Source organism: Beauveria bassiana (genome assembly GCF_000280675.1).
Source record: "Beauveria bassiana ARSEF 2860 unplaced genomic scaffold BBA_S00029, whole genome shotgun sequence".
NCBI lineage: Eukaryota > Fungi > Ascomycota > Sordariomycetes > Hypocreales > Cordycipitaceae > Beauveria > Beauveria bassiana.
Window position 1 is genome coordinate 225239 of NW_007930864.1, and position 21074 is coordinate 246312.

At 53.0% G+C, this 21074-nt stretch overlaps 6 protein-coding genes across 6 annotated transcripts; 5 read left to right on the forward strand and 1 right to left on the reverse strand.

The window, feature by feature from the left end:
• Nucleotides 1-625: 625 nt before the first annotated feature.
• On the forward strand, nucleotides 626-1024 carry BBA_07950 (uncharacterized protein; the record flags this gene model as incomplete). The annotated part of the gene is made up of 1 exon (XM_008603047.1): nucleotides 626-1024. The coding sequence occupies one exon, from the start codon at nucleotides 626-628 to the stop codon at nucleotides 1022-1024; it is 399 nt and encodes a 132-aa protein (XP_008601269.1).
• A 2353-nt stretch (nucleotides 1025-3377) lies between these two features.
• On the forward strand, nucleotides 3378-4117 carry BBA_07951 (uncharacterized protein; the record flags this gene model as incomplete). The annotated part of the gene is made up of 2 exons (XM_008603048.1): nucleotides 3378-3431; nucleotides 3557-4117. 2 exons carry the CDS (start codon nucleotides 3378-3380, stop codon nucleotides 4115-4117), a joined length of 615 nt encoding a protein of 204 aa, XP_008601270.1.
• Nucleotides 4118-5247: 1130 nt separating this feature from the next.
• On the forward strand, nucleotides 5248-6762 carry BBA_07952 (cellulase-like protein; the record flags this gene model as incomplete). The annotated part of the gene is made up of 1 exon (XM_008603049.1): nucleotides 5248-6762. One exon carries the CDS (start codon nucleotides 5248-5250, stop codon nucleotides 6760-6762), a length of 1515 nt encoding a protein of 504 aa, XP_008601271.1.
• An 880-nt stretch (nucleotides 6763-7642) lies between these two features.
• BBA_07953 (uncharacterized protein) lies at nucleotides 7643-10494 on the forward strand (the record flags this gene model as incomplete). The annotated part of the gene is made up of 4 exons (XM_008603050.1): nucleotides 7643-7915; nucleotides 7972-8993; nucleotides 9046-9700; nucleotides 9754-10494. 4 exons carry the CDS (start codon nucleotides 7643-7645, stop codon nucleotides 10492-10494), a joined length of 2691 nt encoding a protein of 896 aa, XP_008601272.1.
• A 3708-nt stretch (nucleotides 10495-14202) lies between these two features.
• On the forward strand, nucleotides 14203-15922 carry BBA_07954 (ammonium permease MepC; the record flags this gene model as incomplete). Its single annotated transcript, XM_008603051.1, has 3 exons — nucleotides 14203-14272; nucleotides 14350-15273; nucleotides 15333-15922. The coding sequence occupies 3 exons, from the start codon at nucleotides 14203-14205 to the stop codon at nucleotides 15920-15922; spliced, it is 1584 nt and encodes a 527-aa protein (XP_008601273.1).
• A 510-nt stretch (nucleotides 15923-16432) lies between these two features.
• Nucleotides 16433-20218, reverse strand: BBA_07955 (histidine acid phosphatase; the record flags this gene model as incomplete). The annotated part of the gene is made up of 8 exons (XM_008603052.1): nucleotides 16433-17002; nucleotides 17077-17282; nucleotides 17351-18480; nucleotides 18870-19241; nucleotides 19324-19493; nucleotides 19551-19603; nucleotides 19690-19920; nucleotides 19987-20218. The coding sequence occupies 8 exons, from the start codon at nucleotides 20216-20218 to the stop codon at nucleotides 16433-16435; spliced, it is 2964 nt and encodes a 987-aa protein (XP_008601274.1).
• Between the last annotated feature and the right edge of the window lie 856 nt (nucleotides 20219-21074).

Consider the following 21074-nt stretch of genomic DNA (forward strand, 5'->3'; position numbering starts at 1 on the left):
ACAGCCAGTCAATCAGCAGCCGGTCAATCAGCAGCCGGTCAATCATAAGTCAAAGTAAGCCATTAAATAGTAGCTTTCTAGTGTGAAAGTGGCTCCGCGTAGAGTCTACTCTACCAGGACGGCCAGTTGACGAGAGGTCCAGCATCAACTTGAGTGTGTGGCTTCACCGTCGATCCTCTTTTTTACTCCGAGTCTTGCGAGATCTGCATGGGACCGGTATCCGGATACAAATTGACAGTTCTTGCTCCGCGCTCGCCCCACGGTCTCCGGTTAGTGGAGTTGCGCCGGCCACCCGCGCAAGCCGCGGCAGCATTTTTTTGGTGGTGGCCGGCAAACTCCCTCGACAGCAGGCGCTAATAGCCATACAAGTTCAAAGCCGAGGACGAGCCAATCCCATCTTTGATCTCCTGTTTTTCCTCTTTCCTACATCCTCATTTTTTTTTCGCATGTATTCTTCTCCTCACAGTCTACATTAACCATATCGCCGTTTGAACATCAGCCTCGTCTCATCTTCTGTCCACAGCTACCGTCCACAGACCTCGGCTCAAACTCCTTCTTTTGCCTCGGCATCTATCTCCACGACACTCTCTTTACAAGCAACAAAACACCAAATTTTCTCTGCATAATGCCCTCCAGCTCCCCCGTCCGAATTACCGAGTACGTGTGGCCGCGCACCACCGTCGAGTGGCTCGGCGGCGGCGGCACCCTCGCGCTGTACGCCGTGGGCATCGCCTCGCGGTGGGTGACTCCCGGCAGCGCGCTCTGGGACCTGGTCGCGCGGTACTTTCCCGGCGGGCCGGACGCCTTTCTGTGGATCGCGCGCAACGTCGTGTTTTGGCTCGCGGCAGCCCACGCGGTCGAGGTGCTGCTGTTTGACCAGCTACGCCTGCGCAAGCACGGCGTGCCGCGCTGGTCGGCGCTCTGGTGGAAGTGGCAGCTCAGCGTCTTCATCGAGGGTGTTGGCGCGTGGGGCAGGATCGGCAAGGTGATTGCGGAGAAGCAGGGGCTGCTCAAGTCTAAATAACGGGACAGCGTTGCTCATACGATTGTACGCAAGTACGTCTGATGAAGTATATAAATAGGCCACTGCAGTTGTAAATGAGGTATTGCAATAATTAGTGATTGCAGGGAATTTTGCCCGCTCGAGTCACTTTTTTTCATCATCTTCTGAAAGTATCACTCCTACTGACACATGCTGAGTCTACTGGCGGTCCATTTGCTCCCATCTCAGTGTCCTGTCTGAAAGGCATCCGCTTTTTGGCATAGCATAACTACGAGAAGACTCCGTGTCAGACACACGGTCGTCAGATCAGGAGAAACACCGCTAATGACGACCGGACTGCCGCCGGCCGGCAGCCCGCCGAGACAGAGCGGGGCCATCCCAGGTCTCGAGGCCAGAGGGGAGGCCGTTAATGGTCAGGGGGTGTTCAAGATGACGGCCCGCATTTTGATAGGCTCTATGGGGACTGGAGGGACATTTGAAGATGCGATGAAGGTTTGGAGGAAACTTGGTTGACGGCTGTGTAGCATCTGCCTGCGTCTCAAAAGATGTCCGTGATACACCACTGTCTCGAAGTTATCCATTGTAAACGACTTGACTACATTCTTGATACTGGTCAATTGGACCGTTCGATCAATGCAGAAAAGTCAAGTATCAAGCAGGTATCGGAGCTAGAAAAGCTACATATCATAACATGATTTATTGTAGACACTTTATTACGCGCTTGCAAAAGCCGCAAGCCTTATTAATTCGCCCTCTAGGGCTAACGAATAGCTGAATATAGCATTTGCATGATGACGTGGAAGGATCGGCCAAGCTATAAAAGCTGCAAGGCAGTATTCGAAAATATTGGTTCGCATACTTTAGATTGATGATGTGGCGGCCGGGCTGAGGCTGTCAGTTGGCGACTAGGCCGGTAAAATGTCATATATTACCTAGCGGCATGCACAGGCGGCCGGAAGCATCTGAAGCAAAGGCCCTCTGGCCCCCAAACTTTTAAACATGGGAAGCGGCCATAGCCTTAGGTGTAGGGCCTTTTTTGAGACATGTGCAACGTCGTGGTGAAATCACAGGATGGTGATACATGATTCAGATGGCGGGCTGTCATTGGAGGATGGGGGAATACCTGGGAGGTCATAATTGTGAGTTTGTGAGTACGGGTTCTAAGATAACATGGACAAGAAAAAAGATGCGAGATGACAGAAGCAAGGAAGTTGATGTGGAGAGAGAGAAGGAAACATAATCGAGATTTGACGAATTAAGCGCGTAATGAAATATTTGATCCATTCGAGCAGCGTCTGTCGTACATGTGCATGATGCTGTGCACAGGGCGGCTGGCAGGGCAACAACAGGTGGAACGTGAACTCAGTAACATGCTTTTACAGGGTTACCCTGGGGCTCCACAGGCGTCGACGTCACCTAATTTTAGCCACTGCGGGTGAGGCATGTACTTGGTGAACTTTGTAGCACCAGTCAGGGCGGGAAAGATTTGCTGAAAAATATCATCCGTCTGTCTGAGTGATTATGTTTGTCGCGAGATGTAGTCAAGAAGCAGAAAGATGTGTCTGCCACGCTGTCAGAGATGTACCTCAGAGTTTTTAACAGGTACGCAGTATCCGTACCTTGCCTGGTTGCCTGCCTGGTTGGGTGGATGCCTTGCCTTGATGCGCGTTAAAACACCCTGGTAGCCCACGTTGTGCTCTCCGGGCTTGGCACTTGAATTTAACTCGCGCAGCTGGCAGACTCGACTTGCCAATGTGCTGCCAAACCACCAAAGACAATTTGTTTATGCTAGCCCCGGTAAATTTGCGAGGGCGACAAGATTGATCTTTATGCTCTGCCCTGTTTCGATCCCTATACACTGCTCTACTATGACCAGCATCATGACAAAACACAATTCAAAACATTCTTCTTTTAAACCTGCTGCGCTCGAGGCGACTTCCTGCAGCAACACGGGCAACATGGGTTCCTGGTCGTCTTGTCCAACCCACCCCCGGGGACTCCTTGCCTCCCACCCCCAGCCTCCCGGATAATATGCACGCAGGGAAAATCGAGCAGCCCACACCCCAGCCATTTCCCGACGCCTTATTAACTTTTGGTGCTCCCCCCTTGCAACCAACCGGTTCGTTTTTCTATTTACTCTTCCATTCCTTCTTCCTTTGCATATCTGCATTCCAGTGCGCGCGCAATCGACAAACTCTTCGCAACCTTGGCCTCGGCGCATTCTTGTCGCAATCCTGCCCTCGAGAATAAGCCTCGTTGCTGCGGCCCGCGCCGTCCGGACCCCTCACCCCACCCAACCGGCGCTCTTTCGCCAATTCGCTTCGTCCATTCGCTGCCTCTAGTTGGTTAAACCGAGACAAAAAGGTCGCCCAACATGATTTTCGCTCTAGTCTTTGTCTGCACGCGCGTGTCGCAAATTACGACCCTCGTACGTCCTGTTCCCTCTCACCCCGGCGCATCCGTTGCGCGGCGCGCTCGGGGTGTCCCAGTCGGCGCAGTTGCGGCCGCCAACAACCGCTTGCCAGCCCCTTCGCTAACCTCTGACCGCTCCAGATCATCATGATGGGCATGCTCTCCTGGTTCGTCGACAAATTCGTCACCGCCAACGTCCTGGCCCCGACCTCGATCCTCATCCTCTTCATCGTCTCCGTCCTGGCCCTCGCCTGGGCCCTCTTCACCCTCTTCAGCTACCACCGCTCCTCGGCCAACGCCTTCTTCGTCTGCCTCATCGACATTGCCATTGTCGGCGCCCTCATCGCCGGCATCTACTACCTGCGCAACATCCGCTCCGCCGAGTGCGCCAGCGACCCGAGCCTCCCCCACCGCTGGACCAGCCAGCTCGGCGGCAACTTTACCGCCCTGACCTGGAGCTACGAGGGGCCCTGCCACATGCTCAAGGCCATCTGGGCATTTGCCATCATCAACTGCATCCTCTTTGCGTGGACCGCCTTTGCCGCGTTTATGCACGGCGACCACTTCAGCGCCGTCGACGAGCGCCGCATCAGGCAGCGTTACCACACGAGCCGGCACAGCCAGCGCCACCGCAGCCGTTCTCGCTCCAACGGCTCCCATTACAGCCACCACAGCCGTCACTCGCGCCGGGTCTATGTCTAAAACAGATTTTTGGGCAAAAAAAAAAAAAGAATCGACGAGTTTTATAAAGAACGCGGGACGATTTACGATTTCCTAATGCTGATGATTTTCAACATGTGGGTCGGCTGAGCAGGCAATACGGCGGCGCTGTCCATTGACAGAGGTGCACGCCATGCCAACTGTTGTCAAGTACTTCTTTTTTTCACAGAAGTCAAGAGCTAGGAGTAAGGATAGGATTGTGTTTGGTTAGATTTAGGTATTTTTTTTTTTTTTACCTCACGCCTGTATTTAGGATCTTGATGATTTCAACGCTACGCGAATACCACAGCTTATATATCTTGTAAAAAGATATTTTATAAATATGAAAGAAATAATGATCAAGTAGAAAATCATGAATGTTCTTCCTGAAAAGCTATTTTAGTAATTGGAAATCCGACAAAGTAAAATCGAAAACGGATGTAGAAGAGTATCGATCCAATGCCATGCTAGCTGGCTGGAGATCGCATGGCGTCTCGCCCTGCAATGAGGCGAATTTCTACAGCAGCTTTCGACTCTGGATCGGTCATCTTTCGGGAAACTCCAGTTTGCCCGATTTACCACAATCTCGGCCATAGCACCATCTTTTGCTAACAATAGGCTCCTGCTTTGCATAGACCTGCAAATCATTAGCGCGTGTGAGCAAGCAGTTACCCCAGAACTTGAGTCGGAAAATATAGAGCTTAGTGAAAGACGCCCAAGTAGTCCCGGCTGACCCGGACGCTGGCCTCAAAAGAGGTCCGTCACTTTCGAATGGTAAACTGAACATCTGCAACATTACATTGCTCTATTAATCAGTATCATCAGGGCTTTTTTTTTTTTGGATCTCGAGTACCCGAAACTGACCGGCGCGATCCCTGACAAGAGTACAACGCAGGGTGAATTTGCTGGCTGTGCGATCTGGCCTTATTCACGGCCTCATTTTGCGTTTCGAGCAGAGACCGACCATTATTCCAAGCTGAGGGCAGGATTACATATTTTGAACCGCACGGCTCTGCTAGAATCTGCTCTAGCTTCTTTCATTGCGGCATTATCCTGCCACACTTGCTGAACTTGTCTCGTCGCGTGCTTCATTGCCCTGTTTGTGCTAAGCCCAGAAACGGAACCGTTGGGAAATGGCAGCCAAGGGGACGCAGCGCAGCAGGCGGTCATCGCCCCAGCACGATACGAACATTGTCTCGTCGCGCAAGTCAGCCCCAATTTCAGAACCGGCCTTCGCAGGAGAAACCCTCCGTCTACTAGGATCGAGTAGCTCTTCCGCCGCCGCCGACGACATACGGCAGAACCGCTCCGCGCCATCTCCATCAAACGACGAACAAGGCACTTGGGACCCCAGAACACCGTTGCCGCGCTGGAGCAGCGGCCACCTCGGGAAGCGCAGGAGATTTACCAGGTGCAACATGTTTCTGCTCATATTTCTGGCCGTTGTCGCTGTCGGCACAGTGTACGTGTGGCAAAGAGAAGCATACATGACGGCGCCGTGGTTGCCCGACGACGAGACCAATCGATTCGCTCAAAAGCCGCTGCCGCCGCCGCTAGAGCGGACGAGCATCCTGCAGCGCAAGCTACCGCTACGTACGCGCGGCCGCTACATTGTCGACGCTGCGGGCGATCGCTTCAAGCTGTTGTCCGTCAACTGGTACGGGGCGAGCGACGAGCTCTTTGTCCCTGGCGGCCTGGAAGTCCGCCACCGCGCCGCCATTGCCTCGACGATTCGCCGAATGGGCTTCAACAGCGTGCGGCTCCCCTACGCCGACGAGCTGGTCCTGCGCAACCCCATCATCGCGCCACACCTCGTCCTGGCGAACCCGGATCTTGCCGGTCTCTCCGCACTCGACGTCTTCGAGGCCGTCGTCGTGGCGCTGACCGATGCCGGGCTGGCGGTCATTGTCAACAACCACATCACCACCGCGACGTGGTGCTGCGGCGCGAACCCGTGCGACGCGGGCTGGGCCAACGACCACCTCGGCGCGCTGTGCAGCGTCCGCCAGACCGAGGAAAGCTGGATCCGCAACTGGGAGGCCGTCATGGGACGGCTCGTGGCTAACCCGCTCGTCATCGGCGCCGACCTCCGCAACGAGGTCCGCGGCCTCTGGGGCACCATGCCGTGGGAGAAGTGGGCGGCGGCGGCGGAGCGCTGCGGCGAGCGGCTGCTCGCGATGAACCCAGACTGGCTCGTCGTCGTCGAGGGCACAGAGTCGGCGAATGACGTGTCGGGTGCGCGGCGGCGGCCGGTGACTCTGAGCGTAAAGGACAAGCTCGTGTACTCGGCGCACGTCTACGCGTGGTCGGGCTGGGGCAGCTGGGGCGGACGCTTCGCGCAGCGCGGATACGACTCGTTTGTGGCGACGATGCGCAGAAGCTGGCTGTACCTGCTGGAGCAGGACGTCGCGCCGGTCTGGGTCGGGGAGCTCGGCGCGAGCAGGCACCCGTCGAGAGGCGGCGCGCGGTACTGGCAGAATTTGTGGCGGCTGCTCAAGGAGGTGGATGCGGATTTTGGTTACTGGGCGATTAACCCGAACAAGGCGTACAAGAGCACGGTGGAAACGTACTCGCTGGTTGAGAGTGACTGGGAGACGCCGGTGCTGGATTATCGCATGAAGGACATGGTAGAGCTAATGCAGCAATAAGAAGTGACGGTGATGATGTTGCTGTGATAGCTTCTAATTACTCGATGCCTCTTTTATGGATAGCACGGCTTTGTTCCTTCAGAAAAGTGTTTGTCACAGTTCACAAGTTAATGTGAGCTGGGCTGTGGTACTTTGGTGGCGTATGAACGTATGTCTGCTTCATTAGGAAGAACATCTTCAGTTTTGACCCGACACAGAATCTAACATATTCTTCACACATTCATACAATATTTTGGCTCTTCCGCGTCCAGGGGCTTTTCCTGAGCACGTTGATGGTCTGTCCACGCCCACGTGTAACATGTAGGACAAACTGCGAGTCTCTCAGAATGCAAAGCTTTCAAGCCTTCTAGGGTGAATCTTGACCCAGTTTGTTAACATATCTATGATACAGCCGCCAGAATCTGCTACCGGAATTCCAAGCAATGTGTAAAACTGCAAGCAGTAGATATTTGCGGTTACTGAATGCCACTCGTGATGGTGCTAAGGTCTGATTGGGCTATGCCGAATACACAGGCAACGTGTAACACTTGTGACGCTTGGCAATTTGTTTCGTTCAAGTATGCTTTACGCAGACGTAACAAAAATTGAGATGAAGGAAATTCAGTGAAACGGAATACTCTGGCTTAGTTGTCGCACCGCATTCAAGACTATTTGGGCCAGTCAACTGCCGATTACTGTGACGTGTGCAACGTAGCGCAACTTGCCCGCCCAAATGGAGAAGGAACCCTGCAGCATAATTCTTCTCTTGCAAAAATTAAAAATTGCTAGCCGCCTCTTTTATTTAGCCACCAAGTAGTGAATGTGGCGGGTGGGCGCGTATGTGGCGAGCAATGATGGTCGACGGCCGCGTTCCCCACCCACCATTACTTTATTTCGCCTCATGACTCTTGTTGAAGCAAACGACATCACTTCATCGCACCTACATTCTGGCCATCGAGAGGATTTCATCGAAACTCAATCGCAAAAACTCAGCCGAATTAATCCCGCGACTCATTCTCCTCAAGCCTCCTTCTTATCGGATAAGGGTACAGTGCGACATCTCAGGGCATCCTTTAGCGGCCAAATGGCGACCAAAGAGCCCGAATCGCAGCCGCAAAGAAGATGGGTTCCTGCCACGATCGGCGTCTGTCACTGGCAGACGGCCAACGATAGGGTGAGATTGCCATATTGCGATGATGGTCATGTGCGTGTCTAATGTGAATCCGACAGTTTGGGCCTGATGCAAAAGCAGCCATTCGAGATCGCGAACGAGTGGCTCTTGGGCTTCCTGCTCTGGGCCACCAAGCGTCATACTTGTGGACACCAGAGTTTCTCGATCAAGAGAGCGTAAACGAGCATTCCATTTATAGTACCTTGCCTGCAGCACAGTGTTATCGCAATAACTTGACAGCCCTATCGCAGGCATACAACGTTTGTCACTGCGGCTCCAAGGCTATCCGCTGCGTGCTAACTGGTTCACAGCTCTATTTTGTAGCCTATCAAAGCTACATATTTGTATACGTGCCACGAAGTATAGCGAGACAGCGGCTACCCAGGCGCCCTGATTACCAGTTTCGCTGTGAGCCTAGCAAAGTTGCGCCTCACATCGGGGGCTATGTAGACCAAGTCGTCCCCCACTCCGTCAATCATCTCACGACTGGCTTTCTCGGAAACGAAGAGATTGTCGTCGCATGCTGTGATGACGGGGAGGTTTACGCATACTACACAAGGGAAATTGCCGAATGGATAGCTTTGCAAGAAAATTCGCCCCTCGCACATCATGCAGGGCCAAAGAGATTCAGATGCGCATCAGCAAAGCCGCCAACTCACTTCTTCCGGGAGAATGTAGGAGTTTCGGCGTGGGGCCTAGCGGTGCATCGGCAGTCGCGTCTCATTGCCGTGAGTTCCAATCGTCGGGAAGTGACTGTATTTGCATTTGCACTGCAACGTCCAAGAAGAAGCAACCAACAACAGGAAGAAGAAGATGCGGCATGCGATGGACCAGCAGCATATGTACGAAGACGCAGCAAGAACTGGCGAATCGTGATTGCACTCGGCCAAACTACAAGCAATATTCCCAATATATGCTTCATAGACGACGAAAATGGTGGTGCGGAAAAGGTTGCCGCGGTTGACATTGATGGATGTGCCTGGATCGCAGACATATGGAATGCTAGCCAGCCAGTGTCTGCTATCAGATCAACGGATCCATCGCTACGGCGCAGCGAGGAAAGCGTCGGTGAATCATCTCGGTACTTTGCTCCCTGGATTTTCAATGTTTTGCAGCTAACATCCTTCATCTAGGGGCTGGGGCATTTTGGCTCTATCTGACGACAGCTTCGTGACTGTAAACACCTTGGATGAGCTCATTGGAGGTGCACCCGGTGAGATAGTTCCTGCTTACGGCACTGGTTCGCAACCCATGGCCGATGTTGAGCCTTGCGTCCGAGCCATACCCGATAATCCGTGCCCCGAGTTTGAGTCTGGATTAGATCGAATGGACAACTTGCAGATGCTCTTTCCCGGCCAGAATGCCCTCCAAGCGATAGCAAGCCTACTGGGAAATGCGGAAGGGGTTTTCGGCGACGACTCAGACGAAGATCAAATAGTAAATAACGACGCAAACGAAGGAGAGAATGAGGATGAAGAGGATGACGAGGATGACGAGGATGACGAGGATGACGAGGATGACGCAGACGAAGAAATGGAGGACGAAGATGAAGATATACATGAACAAGATATCGAAACTGCCTGGGCAGTAGCGGCAGAAGGTGTGGACACAGATTACCACTCTGATGTTTCATGGGACGGCGACGAGTTTGTGGAGGAAATCATTATTGACCACGTCTTGAACGAAGGATCAACACAAGCCGATCCTCATCATTCAGAAGCCCCTCAGACATTGCACCACCCCTGGTGGTATACCGCCGAGTCGTATGTACCGTCTTCTCCCGACCTGGTAAGTGCATTTGGCAACACAGCGGTAGACCGTGCTCTCTAAACAAAGAATAGGTGGCTACAGAAACGGACTGGGATAAAATGGGGGAAAACTTGGTGTATTTCCCGCATTCTGGCCGCATCGCGCCCATGCCTCGGGAGACGATTCCGTTGGCAAAATTCCTCAAACGATCACCACGCGAATACGGCGTCTGTGGCCAGGGCAAACTACACAGTATCCCGAAAAACTACCACTTGATCCGGGCGTATGAGAAGGACGTTGAACTGAGAACTCTTCGAGCCGATCACCTGGGTGAGGAACAGGCAATTGGCATTTACTGCCCCAACACTCTCACCTTTGGGAGCTTTCATGACCGAAACTTGCGACCCTACTTTAGAGCGACTAGCCGGATGAGCCTAATTATGCACGTACCAGAGCTTTCGCTTGTGATTATCGGGTCTCCCACAGGCAGAGTGCTCCTCCTCACGCCAACTCGTCTTTCAAACCCGCAGAGCGCAGCGACGGGATTTGCCAAGTGCCCGCGGAGCGGATCGAGGGAGGTTTGGAGCCACGGCCTTCGAGTGGAGTGGGTGCTGCCTCGCAGCTCAGACGACATTTGCCACGGCCAGCATCGAAGACCGCTGCATGGCGTCGCGGTAGGGCCTGTGCAGGACGAACGCGGTGTAGGTGCGGCGGGCTCTGGTCACGCTTCTACGCCACGGCGGTATCGATTGATGCTACATTATCGCAATCACGACATTGCAACGTTTGAAATTACGCGGCAAGAACAAACGGGAAAGCTGTGCATCTTTTGATTTGGCTGTTTGCGCTGTCCAGTGGTGAGTAATTATGGAATTATCATGCGCCGTTGGCAATGCCCAATAAGAGTTTCCGTCGGTAGCGTGGGGGGCTGAGCAGGACTCGCTTATTCTTGTCCAAGATAGCGTATGGTTGAAGCGGAATAAATACATGGATTTTATAGGTGAGATGGTCGAATCGAGTCAATTAGGTTCGCCAAATATCTCAGTCCTAGAATTAAAGTCATTTGATCAAGTTGTACGGATACAGAACGACGGGCCAATGCGATTGGCAGATGACAGATGGACTCTGTGGTTACGTAGCAAGTCTCGCAATTATCGGTGATGCCCATTGCCAAGACGACCAAGAAGCGAGGCGGCTTCATTTCCTGATCCGAGTAAGTTTTAACCGACTTGGATGAACAAGCCGCGCATTGCCATGTCGGTTGGTCACGCGACGGCCAGCGGCCACCCGAGATGCTTTATCGCCTTTATTATTCACTAATATGGGGGCCCAGCCAAGGCGACCAGCAGCTCCGATGACGGATCCGGGCTGGCTCGTCGCAGTGGGAACGACGAATATCAGTAAACCAGAGCGTCGTGATTGGCTGTACAACTGGCACTGATAAGGCTGCCAAAAGGGGGGGGGGGGTGAGACTAGTACAAAAAAGCCTGTGCCTGCGGGAGATCTGGCGCTGTGGTGGTGGGCGGGCGAATAGAAAGCCTACTACGCGACTAATCTAGGAGCCGCTTATTTTTCTCTCCTTGTTCCCTGGCAGTGAAGGAAGTTGTTGTGCAGCGCAACCCGGGATGGACCGGGTCGGACGCAGGCTGAGAAAGCATGTGATGGGGAAGGCTCTGCGACGAGTTGTGCGACCAGCCGCGCAGGCACAGCATGGAATCACAATTTACAGTAATTATTGGGAGATTTGCCAAGTATTGCAATGTTCCGTCAGAACGGAAATAAGAAAGAATTTCCCAGACATCAAGCAGTTTGGACAAAAGGTGATGACGGAATGGACAGCATGCAAGGCCCATGACGAAATGCCTACTGCGTCCCTGGCAAGCCAACTTTGGCGGCCGAAGATCACTTTGGAGTCACCTTTGACGTCGCCAGAATAGCTGGGGTAAACTGATTCTTGCAAGTAACCACTACTAGTTACGATCTTCATCTGCATGGCTCTACCCTATCCGAGCACATGTTCAGGTGTCGCACCAGAGCAGAGGAGGAAATCAGAACGGGGTTGGCATGCAAGCGTTGCAGCCCAAACCATCTGCCGGCTCACTTACCAATAGAACGCTTGAGTCTTTGCAAGCTCACCGATCAGCATCCGAAATATAACTAAAGGTGTTGCGTATATGGATAGAGTTGAGCCTAAAGTCCATGGCAGACTGGCAGCCGAGGCAGATTACATAGATATGCTTTAATGATTCTGAGGGCTAGTTACGATTGGGAGTCTGAAAAAAAGAAAAAGAAAAAAAAGAGAGACAGCCGACGGGACGGCTTCTCATTGGCGCTCAGAAGCAAGGGGAAAAGCCTATCTTTTGGGTGTCTAGAAATAGATTGATTGGCCCGATACAGACGGTAGAAGGGGGGTGGGTGGATGGATAGGTCTGGGGGAATGGGGGGGGGGGCCAAGCTTCTGCATGCACCCCACGTCTGCCCTGGCTGTGAAGAGCAGGATTGACCGCTAATAATTTGATGACGGGTCAGAGTTGACTGTTCAATCGAGCCATGTATATCAGTGAAAGTTGGCAAGCAAATATGTGTGTTTGACGTTCAAATTTCAAGACCGTCCGAAAGCACATACGACAAGTAAATTAATGAAAGGGGACTGCAATGGTGCTGCTCCCGTGGCCCCAATGTATAAAGCTGGGATCACCAGTTTGAGCTCTCTCTCTCTGTGCGTCACTTGATGTTGTTATCAAACGGCCATCTGGTCGGACGGCACCCGCATTTTTGTACCTGCGGACGAGGAAACCCGTCGCGGAACGAAGCGTGCATTATCGTGTCAGGACCCTGATATTCTTTTGCATATTTAATAGAAAAAAAGATCTCAACTATATATAAAGGTCGTCGACCTAGCTTACCCTTTCTTCCTTTTCCAGCTGCGTTGACGGCAGCAGCGCCGCATGCTTTTCCTCGCAAGATTCTACTGAGTATCTCGCGCTTCAACGGCAGTGGCATGTCGCGACAAGCATCGAGTGAGTGCGACAGCCAACTGCTACGAATTGCGCTTAGCCTTTAAAGGGCGTCAACGCCACAGCGGCGCGAGTCCAAAAGGCTTTTTTTTGTTGTTCTTGTCTTGGGGATTTTCTACGATTGAACGCCGCGTCGCAGCAATCCGCGTGATTGGCAACATCATCACTTGCCCGCCTCTTCTTGACCAATGGTCAATCAATCAATGCCCTGAAAGACTCGAGGGCAAGATACCGCGGGAGAGGAAAAAGTGGGGTAGGGTGTGACTTTAGCACAATCAGCAAAAGGCCCCACATTGTCGGGGTTTCCAATCTTCAGCCTCCTCCTCCCCTCCACGCCCTTCTGAGCCTTTATCTTTCTTTCTTCCATGCACATACGCTATCATTATCTCCATCAACCACTCTAACTTTGTGGTGCCTGTTAGTTTTCGTCGGTCCCCCGACACTAAGCACCCATTTCTCGGGACGCCGCCGTCTGCTCAACCCGCTATCTATCTATCCTTTTCTGCTATCAATGACGGGGGGACGACTGTTTATTGGGCAGTCCCTTTTCTGTTGGTGTGCCGCTGGCCCCCCAAGCCTCGGTCGTCCCCCCAAGAAGATCAATTGGGATCGACTTGAATTGACGAGCTGGAAACAATGAGACATGGACAAGGATGACTATATCGACATTGTCATTGTCTCATCATTGGGCCACTACCGGCAAGAAAGCGACCAGTAAAGAGTAATCGACAAGCGACGAGCAACGAGATACGAAATCCACATGTCCCATGCGTTGCCATGTTCCGCAGGCTCGGTAGCAGCAAAAAGGAGGAAGGGGGGGGGGGGGGGGGGGTGGTATCCTTCCCGCTGAGCCACCACCACACGCCGTCGTGCGTTAGTCTCCAGCCTGCCTCGAAAACAAAACCCCAGACCATCCGTTCTTATCTATTGCCCTGCGATGGCCCCGAAACGCAGCGTACAGAAGAAAAGCACACCAAAAAGAGCCAGCCATGATGATTGGAGCCTCCAGCCGAACTCTTTGGCCCATACAGAGACGAATATCGTCCTCTCGTCCCCAGTTTTTTTTTTTTTTTCTTTACTATCGCTGCGACTCGCTGGGACGGCTATACTTGGGTTGCTCGCGCACGCCCTCCTCCTCTTCTCTTCGGTACTTCGGCGGTGCACCCTCGTCCTTTGCCCACGGTTGCTCGCTGAATAGATAACGATTCAGTCTTTCTTGTTACCCTTTCTCCTCTTTTTAGCCTTGGTCCACCTCATTCATTTTCCCCTCTTAAGCTCTTTTAAATACCTTTACGTCTCCTCCTGCCCATTATAGCTTGCGCGTGTCCATCTGTTTCCAACTTTTTTTGACCCCAGGTCGCCGAGTAGTTACGCTCACCACTTACGACTATTGACTGATTTCCCGGGCATATAGTAAAGGGCAAGACTGTCAAAACATTATTTGGGAAACATTACACTTTGGTCTGCGAGACCATTGACACCGAATTTGCTCTTGAGCCGACATTACGATTCTCGCTCTTCATCATGTCGTATGCACATATTGGAGCCCCGGTGCCGTTTAACGGCACCAATGAACTCACCGGTGGTGATTCTAGTAAGTCTCTATGCGTTCACAGTGTTTAAGCGTCGTCAGTTATGAAAATGGCTAACCTTCAAACTCCTTCCCCCCAGCCGACACAAACCTCAACCAATGGTACCAATCTGGTGACCAAGCATACATCCTCATCAGCGCCTGCCTCGTCCTCCTTATGGTCCCCGGCATCGCCTTTCTCTATTCCGGCCTCGCCCGACGCAAATCCGCCCTCTCCATGCTCTGGGTCGTCATGATGTCCTTTAGCGTCATCGTCTTCCAGTGGTACTTTTGGGGCTTCTCCCTCGCCTTTTCGCCCACCTCGTCCAGCGGCTTCATCGGCAACATGCACCACTTTGGCCTGCGTAAAGTCTGGGCCGCGCCCTCGATTGGCTCCCCGCTCGTCCCCGCCCTGCTCTACTCCTTCTACCAGATGATGTTTTGCGCCGTCACCGCCGCCCTGACCGTCGGCGCCGTGGCCGAGCGCGGCCGCGTCGTCCCCGGCATGGTCTTCACCTTTTTCTGGGCCACCCTCGTGTACTGCCCGCTCGCGTACTGGGTCTGGAACCCCGACGGCTGGGGCTTCAAGCACGGCGTCTTTGACTATGCGGGAGGTGTCCCCGTCGAGATTGGCTCGGGCGTCTCGGCGCTCGCCTACTCGTGGGTGCTTGGCCGCCGCAACGAGCGCATGATGATGAACTTTCGCCCGCACAACATCTCGCTCATTACCCTCGGCACCATTCTTCTCTGGTTTGGGTGGCTCGGCTTCAACGGCGGTTCTGCCTTTGGTGCCAACCTGCGCGCCGTCATGGCTTGCTGGAACTCGTGCCTGACTGCCATGTTTGCCGCCATGACTTGGTGTCTGCTTGATTTCCGTCTTGCTCGCAAGTGGTCCATGGTTGGCTGGTGCTCGGGTACGATTTCTGGTCTTGTTGCTGCTACACCCGCGTCAGGTTTCATCGATCCTTGGGCGAGCATCATCCTCGGCGTCGTCGCCGGAGTGTGCTGTAACTTTGGCACCAAGAGTGAGTCATTAACAGCCAATACACTCGGATCCAATTACTAATGAGACATTTCTTGATAGTCAAGTTTCTTGTTGGTATCGACGACTCTCTCGACGTGTTTGCCGAACACGGCATCGGCGGCATGGTCGGTCTCATCTTCAACGCATTTTTCGCCACCAAGCATGTCATTGGCCTCGACGGCGTCAACTCTGGTACTGACGGTGGCTTTCTCGACCACCGCTTTGCGACCATTGGCTGGCAAATCGCCGCCATTGTCGCCGCCTCGGGCTACGCTTTCGTCATGTCTGCCATCATTGCCAAGCTCATCGACCTGGTCCCCGGCTTGAAGCTGCGCGCCTCCGAGGAGGCCGAGCTTCTCGGCATGGACGATGATCAGCACGGCGAGTTCTCCTACGATTATGTCGAGGTCCGCCGAGACTTCCTCGCTTGGAGCCCTCAACGCGGCGAGCCCGCCGAGGAGGGGACCATGTTGGAGCCTCAGCATGGCATCGCAGAGCATGCCAGCATGATTCGTCCCACTAGCTCCTCTGTTGCCATGGCCGAGGGCAAGAGATCGTCGCCGTCTTCCTTACGTGATCACAGTGACCGCGAGGAAGTCATTGTCGAGGCGGTTGAGCCCACCATCAAGGAGAAGCAACCGTCGGCATAATCTTCCAAAGCACAGGCTCTCCTTTTTACTTCTTTTTGCTTTTTTATACCTCATTTCTTTATTTGTCATATCAATCTGTTTTTACGCACAAGACGAGAGCGGGCGTTTGGAGCATTTGGCATTTCGGCATTTTTTTTTTATCATTTCTTGATGACTACTCTTTGGTGGTCAGCAGGATTTGTATGGTCAAAATCGTGTACCGAAACACACGAACTGGGCGGGAAAAGAATCACAGCGCATTAGCCAGGCACATGGTATTTATGCATCATCTAAATAGCGGCAAAGAATATAAAAAAGATATATTTTCATATCAAAGTCGGTGCTTCGTAGAAGGTTATGCTTCGAATTTCTTGCTGACACTCGATTTTCATCAGTGCGCTTCCATGTATCCGCAGATCCCCAGTCTCACTGTATTTGATGGCGCGACTTGGGAGTATTAAACGCAACTAGGTAGTATCATACACAACAAACAAACGCCCGTTCTATAGGTAGGTATACAACAAGACCTAGCTAGGGCCGATACGGTACACCGTCTGTGACCTTGCCGTATGGCTCGGCCTCATAGTCACCAAAGCACGCATAGTCGTACAGTGCCCTTTCCGCCATTTCGTCCTGAATCTTGATAAACGTCTCGAGCTCGCACCAGCCATCTCTGCGCTCCACGTCGCACTCGGGAAAGCTCTGGCCGAGCGGAACGGTGCGCTGGTTGAGGACAAAGTGAATGTAGCGCGTCTCGTTGCCGCGCAGGTAGCCGTCGCGATGGGGGGAGACGGGCTGCGGGGCCTTGATAATCTCCATGTCGAGACGGGCGCCAAAGGGCGTCATGTGAGATATCGTGAAATTGTGGTCGCCGGGGTACTCTGTGGGGGGCAGCTCGTCGGCAAACTGGCGCAGACCAAACGCAGTCAGGACAGAAACAATGTTGGTGTCGTGGGAAAAGTCAAAGTAGAGACTCTGGTTCAGCGGAAAGGTCTCGTGATTGTTGTCGAGAGTGACGTTGATCTGAGAACCCGAGTAGCCGAGAGTGTGGTTCTTGATCCGGGCCATGACTTCCTGTTGATAGCCAAGGCCAATAGCGCGCTGTGTAGATTTACATGTTAGCTTACAAAAACTAGTCAGAGGGGGGGAGGGGGATTTCAAGCGATGCCACGTACGCCTGTTGGGCTGTGGAAAGCATTGGTAGCGGAAAAGGACAGGTCGACAGAGTAGCCGAAGCCTTGCCACTCTTCATACGTGAATAGATCGCAAAACTTGCTGAAGCCATACGATACAGTCTCATATGGACACATGGTCTGCGCGGCGTATGCATCTTGAGCCGTCCATTCAAAATCATCGGACATGGCATTGAATCGCGATACGGCTTGGTCATGTTAGCAGGTTGCTGCGCCATTATACGGCAGAGAGTTGTGGGCAATGTGCGCGGCATACCATCCTTGAGATACATGTTAATCCAAGCGGTGGGAGCTTCAAGACCAGAAGACTTGATAAACGAGTTTGGGCAGTTCAAGTAGCCAGCAAGCGAATTGTTGAAATTTTTACCCTCGATAAGAACTTCAATGGTGGCGTTGTTTCTCCATTCCAGACCAAAGAAGCCAGCCAGCCAGTTCTCGGCAGACTTGAGCATGCGATCCTGCGTAGTCGTGCGGACGATAATCTTGCTGCTCGGGTTGTATAGTTTTCCATACATGTAATTATGCAAAACACCAGAATCATACAATTCTTGGCGTCCCTTTGGCACCAAAATGTCGTGGCCAAGCTCATACTTCCAGTCCTGAATAAACGCCAGCGCTCCCTTGAACGTGGCCTTTTCTCGTCTATCATCAACTTTTTTCCCAAACCGCACCACGTCTGACCCCGACGTCGGATATCGCGAGCCATGGCGCGACAGCATCTGGACCTGCGTTATCTCTGCCCCCTCGGGCAGCGGGTACTCGTCCACGCCAAAGCCGGGCGAGGGGAAATACGGCGCCAGAAACGCCATCATTTTAAAGATGCTCTCGTTGCCGCTCTTCATGCCCTCAATCGGCATCGACGTCTGCAGCGGCTCGTTGGGCACAAACGTGGCCGTCGGGTCGAATACGCGCGTCTGCGCAAGAAACGCCGCCGCGCCGGTTGCCGTCGGCCCGGGCCACAGGTTCGGCGACGTGCGAAAGTACTGCGGCAAGTCCTCGGGCGGCACAGGGCAGTTGTCGTTGCGGTACCCGTAGCCGGCAAACGCATACGGCAGAGAGAGGTATAGGTTGGCGGCGACGAGTATGACGATGCAGCTGGCCATGGCAATCACACGGTAGCGAGCGCCGGGCGTCGACGGCGGCGGCGGCGCAAGCAGCGGAGCCATGGGATATTGCTTCGTCGGCGGCTTCATTTCATATGTATTCTGGGCTTGAGAATCGTCATGGTCGTTGTCGTCGTCGTCTTGGTATACCGGCGTGTAGTTTGAGGAATCGGCGCGGTGCTGTTTCGCCTTGCCCGACGAGGCGGACATGTTGTCGACGTTTGGGGGTTTCGAACCGATCAAGTCCCGACGAGTATCCGCGCGACGCGGAGAATCAATAAGACTTGAAAGACTTTTTTTCTATCTGGCGTATCGCAGCAAATGACCGTGTGCCAGATGCGCGACGATTCAACAGTTGAGACAGGATGATATGACCCTGAGAGGTCATAGCGGCGACAGTGTGGTGGTGGAAGACGCACTGTGCTGGCTTACAATGACTAGGTAACTTGGCATTACCAAAGCGAACGCTAGCACAAGCTAATCAAATCGGCACTAAACTGAACCTGTCAATAATCACCGTACTCTCCAGCTAGGCAAGTCCTCATGGTCCCCGTAACCAGCGTTGAACACAGGGCACTGCATTTGCAACTCGGCCCAACCTAGTTTGCCTGGAGGCGCAACGGAAAGAAGCCTTCCGGCATGGGTTCGACATGCCAGACTTTGCTCCCAGACTCTCCAAAGGCCTGCGTCCACTCCGCCTGAAGCTCGCTTGGAACCGCCCAGCCCAGCTCCTCATCGCGGAGCCTCATGCGCACGAGGTGGCGCTTCTCGCCGCTCTGCGCTCCGTCGACGAAGCCTTGGCGGCGGTGCAGCACCGCAAAGTTGTTAATCAGGTGAATGTCGCCCGCCGCAGTCTTTATCTCGAGCTGCGTGGCCCGCGCAATGGCCTCAACTGCGTCGAGCGCTTCCGCCTGGACGGGCGTGAGCTGCGGCAGGGACGCGCAGCGAGGGTGGCTGGCGCTGCCCATGAGAGCGGTGCGGCCAAAGTTGATCATGATCTTGCCGTCGTGGTGCTGCAGCACCGGTCGGCAATGAAACGTGGGCCTGACTCCGGTTAGCTATCGACTTTTGGTCTTGTCGTTCTTATTTTTTTAGGGGGGAGGTGGGTGGGCAACTGGCAACTCACAAAGCAAAGGGCCAGTCGGACCGAGCAAGTACACGGACTAAATCTGGACGTGTCGCGGCAAGAATGTTGTAGACGGTGTGGGCCGATGCAATGATGCATTTGCCGCCAGAGGCTGCTGTGCTTCGAGTGAGCCAGCTAATCACATCGCCAGACTCTTCAGTATGAAAAGTCTATATCCGTCAGCCATTTGCTCTGGTAGGTATTTACAATGTGGCAATTAGACTTACAATGGGCGCTGTAGAGTGTCGGTGATGGTGAGCATTGATGGGCGAAGAGTTGTCTGCAACAATGTGCACTTGTTTCCCCGTGTGTTAGTCAATGGTTGGCAACAGCAGGGGAGGGGAGAGAGTTTCTTTTCCAACTTACCGAGCATGTTACCCTTGTTATCCTGACGGCCAAATTGGTTTGCAATGTAGCGCTGGATACCCAGGTAAATGATTGTCAAGTCATCCACGCAGTAGTCGTTGACATTGAGGCCGCGAAGAAGAGCAAAGCCCCGGCCGGCGTACACTTGTCGTCGCATGGAATTCAGCTTCTTGGCAAGCTGAGGCAGAGGGAAGTTGGTCTTGTCCACCAAATCACCATCCAAACCAAGAGCTGAAAAATCATTTCTGTAAGCATTGATGCCTTTTTTTTTCTCATTGCCAAGTCAGGAAAACTTACACTTGAAATGCAACAGCGCACGGTTCAACTCAGCCAAGTCCTCCATACTCAGCATCACAACATACGATGTTTCATCCGAGTGCTGCTTGCCGATCCAGCTCATGGGAGAGCTCAGGACATTTGGAAATCCAGCAGGAAGAGTGAAAGCATGGTCAGACACAGCAGTGTTGCACTGAGCCTGTGGCTGAGAGGATTGGCTAAACACAATCTGTCCGACCTCGGGAGGAGCCATTGTTTTCGAGAGACACGGTAAAAATTGTAATAAATGTTGTAGAATAACTGACAGCAGTGTAGTTGGTTATTGACAATGATGAGAATCGAAATTGATGCAGAGACACGTCTTTTCGACAGCATTGTCAGATGGCTTTATACCTTTCAGACAGCCCATAGCTATCGTCAAGTGACTCTCAATTAGTACTTTTAAAGTCGGTATATGTGTGTGCTTTGTGTTTTCCTTTGTTCATTATCCACATCATCCCGAGAATTGCGAGAAGCTACAGCAATGGTCACAGTTTTAGACGGTGTGTAAAACTACAATCCGGTATGTTGGAAGAAGCTCGGACCCGGCGTGCATCCAACTGCAACTGTGAGGCTGGAGGACCCTCTTGGGTAGTTTGCACCAGGAATTTGTTAATCCTTTTTTTTTTTTTTGCATGCCACCTTTGCTCGACGCAATTGATTCAGCGTTCCAAAGACGGACAAGACTTCGGATTGCGACTTCCTCTTGGGCGCGGAGCCCGTCAGATGTCGACGACTCGCCTCGCCGGGCCCGTCCCACCGTCCCGAGCCGTCTGCTAGAACGCCTGCTTCTGTATCTTGATAGGTTGATGCAATTTCGTCTCTACAAAACTTGCAAACAAAGGCAAATAGGCGGACAGAGTGGATGGTGTGCGAAAGCCGAGTGGGTTAGGCAAAGTGCATCGTGGGCGACAATGCATCACAGATGCCGGCCATGTCCGCAGACAAGACGGAGCAAGCAAGCATGGCTGATGAGAATTGTCTTCTCGGCCAACTCCAACAAGCAGCTAACTCGATACTCATTTCTACATTTAAAGGAGTAACGGCTATGAACATCGGGTGTAACTCGA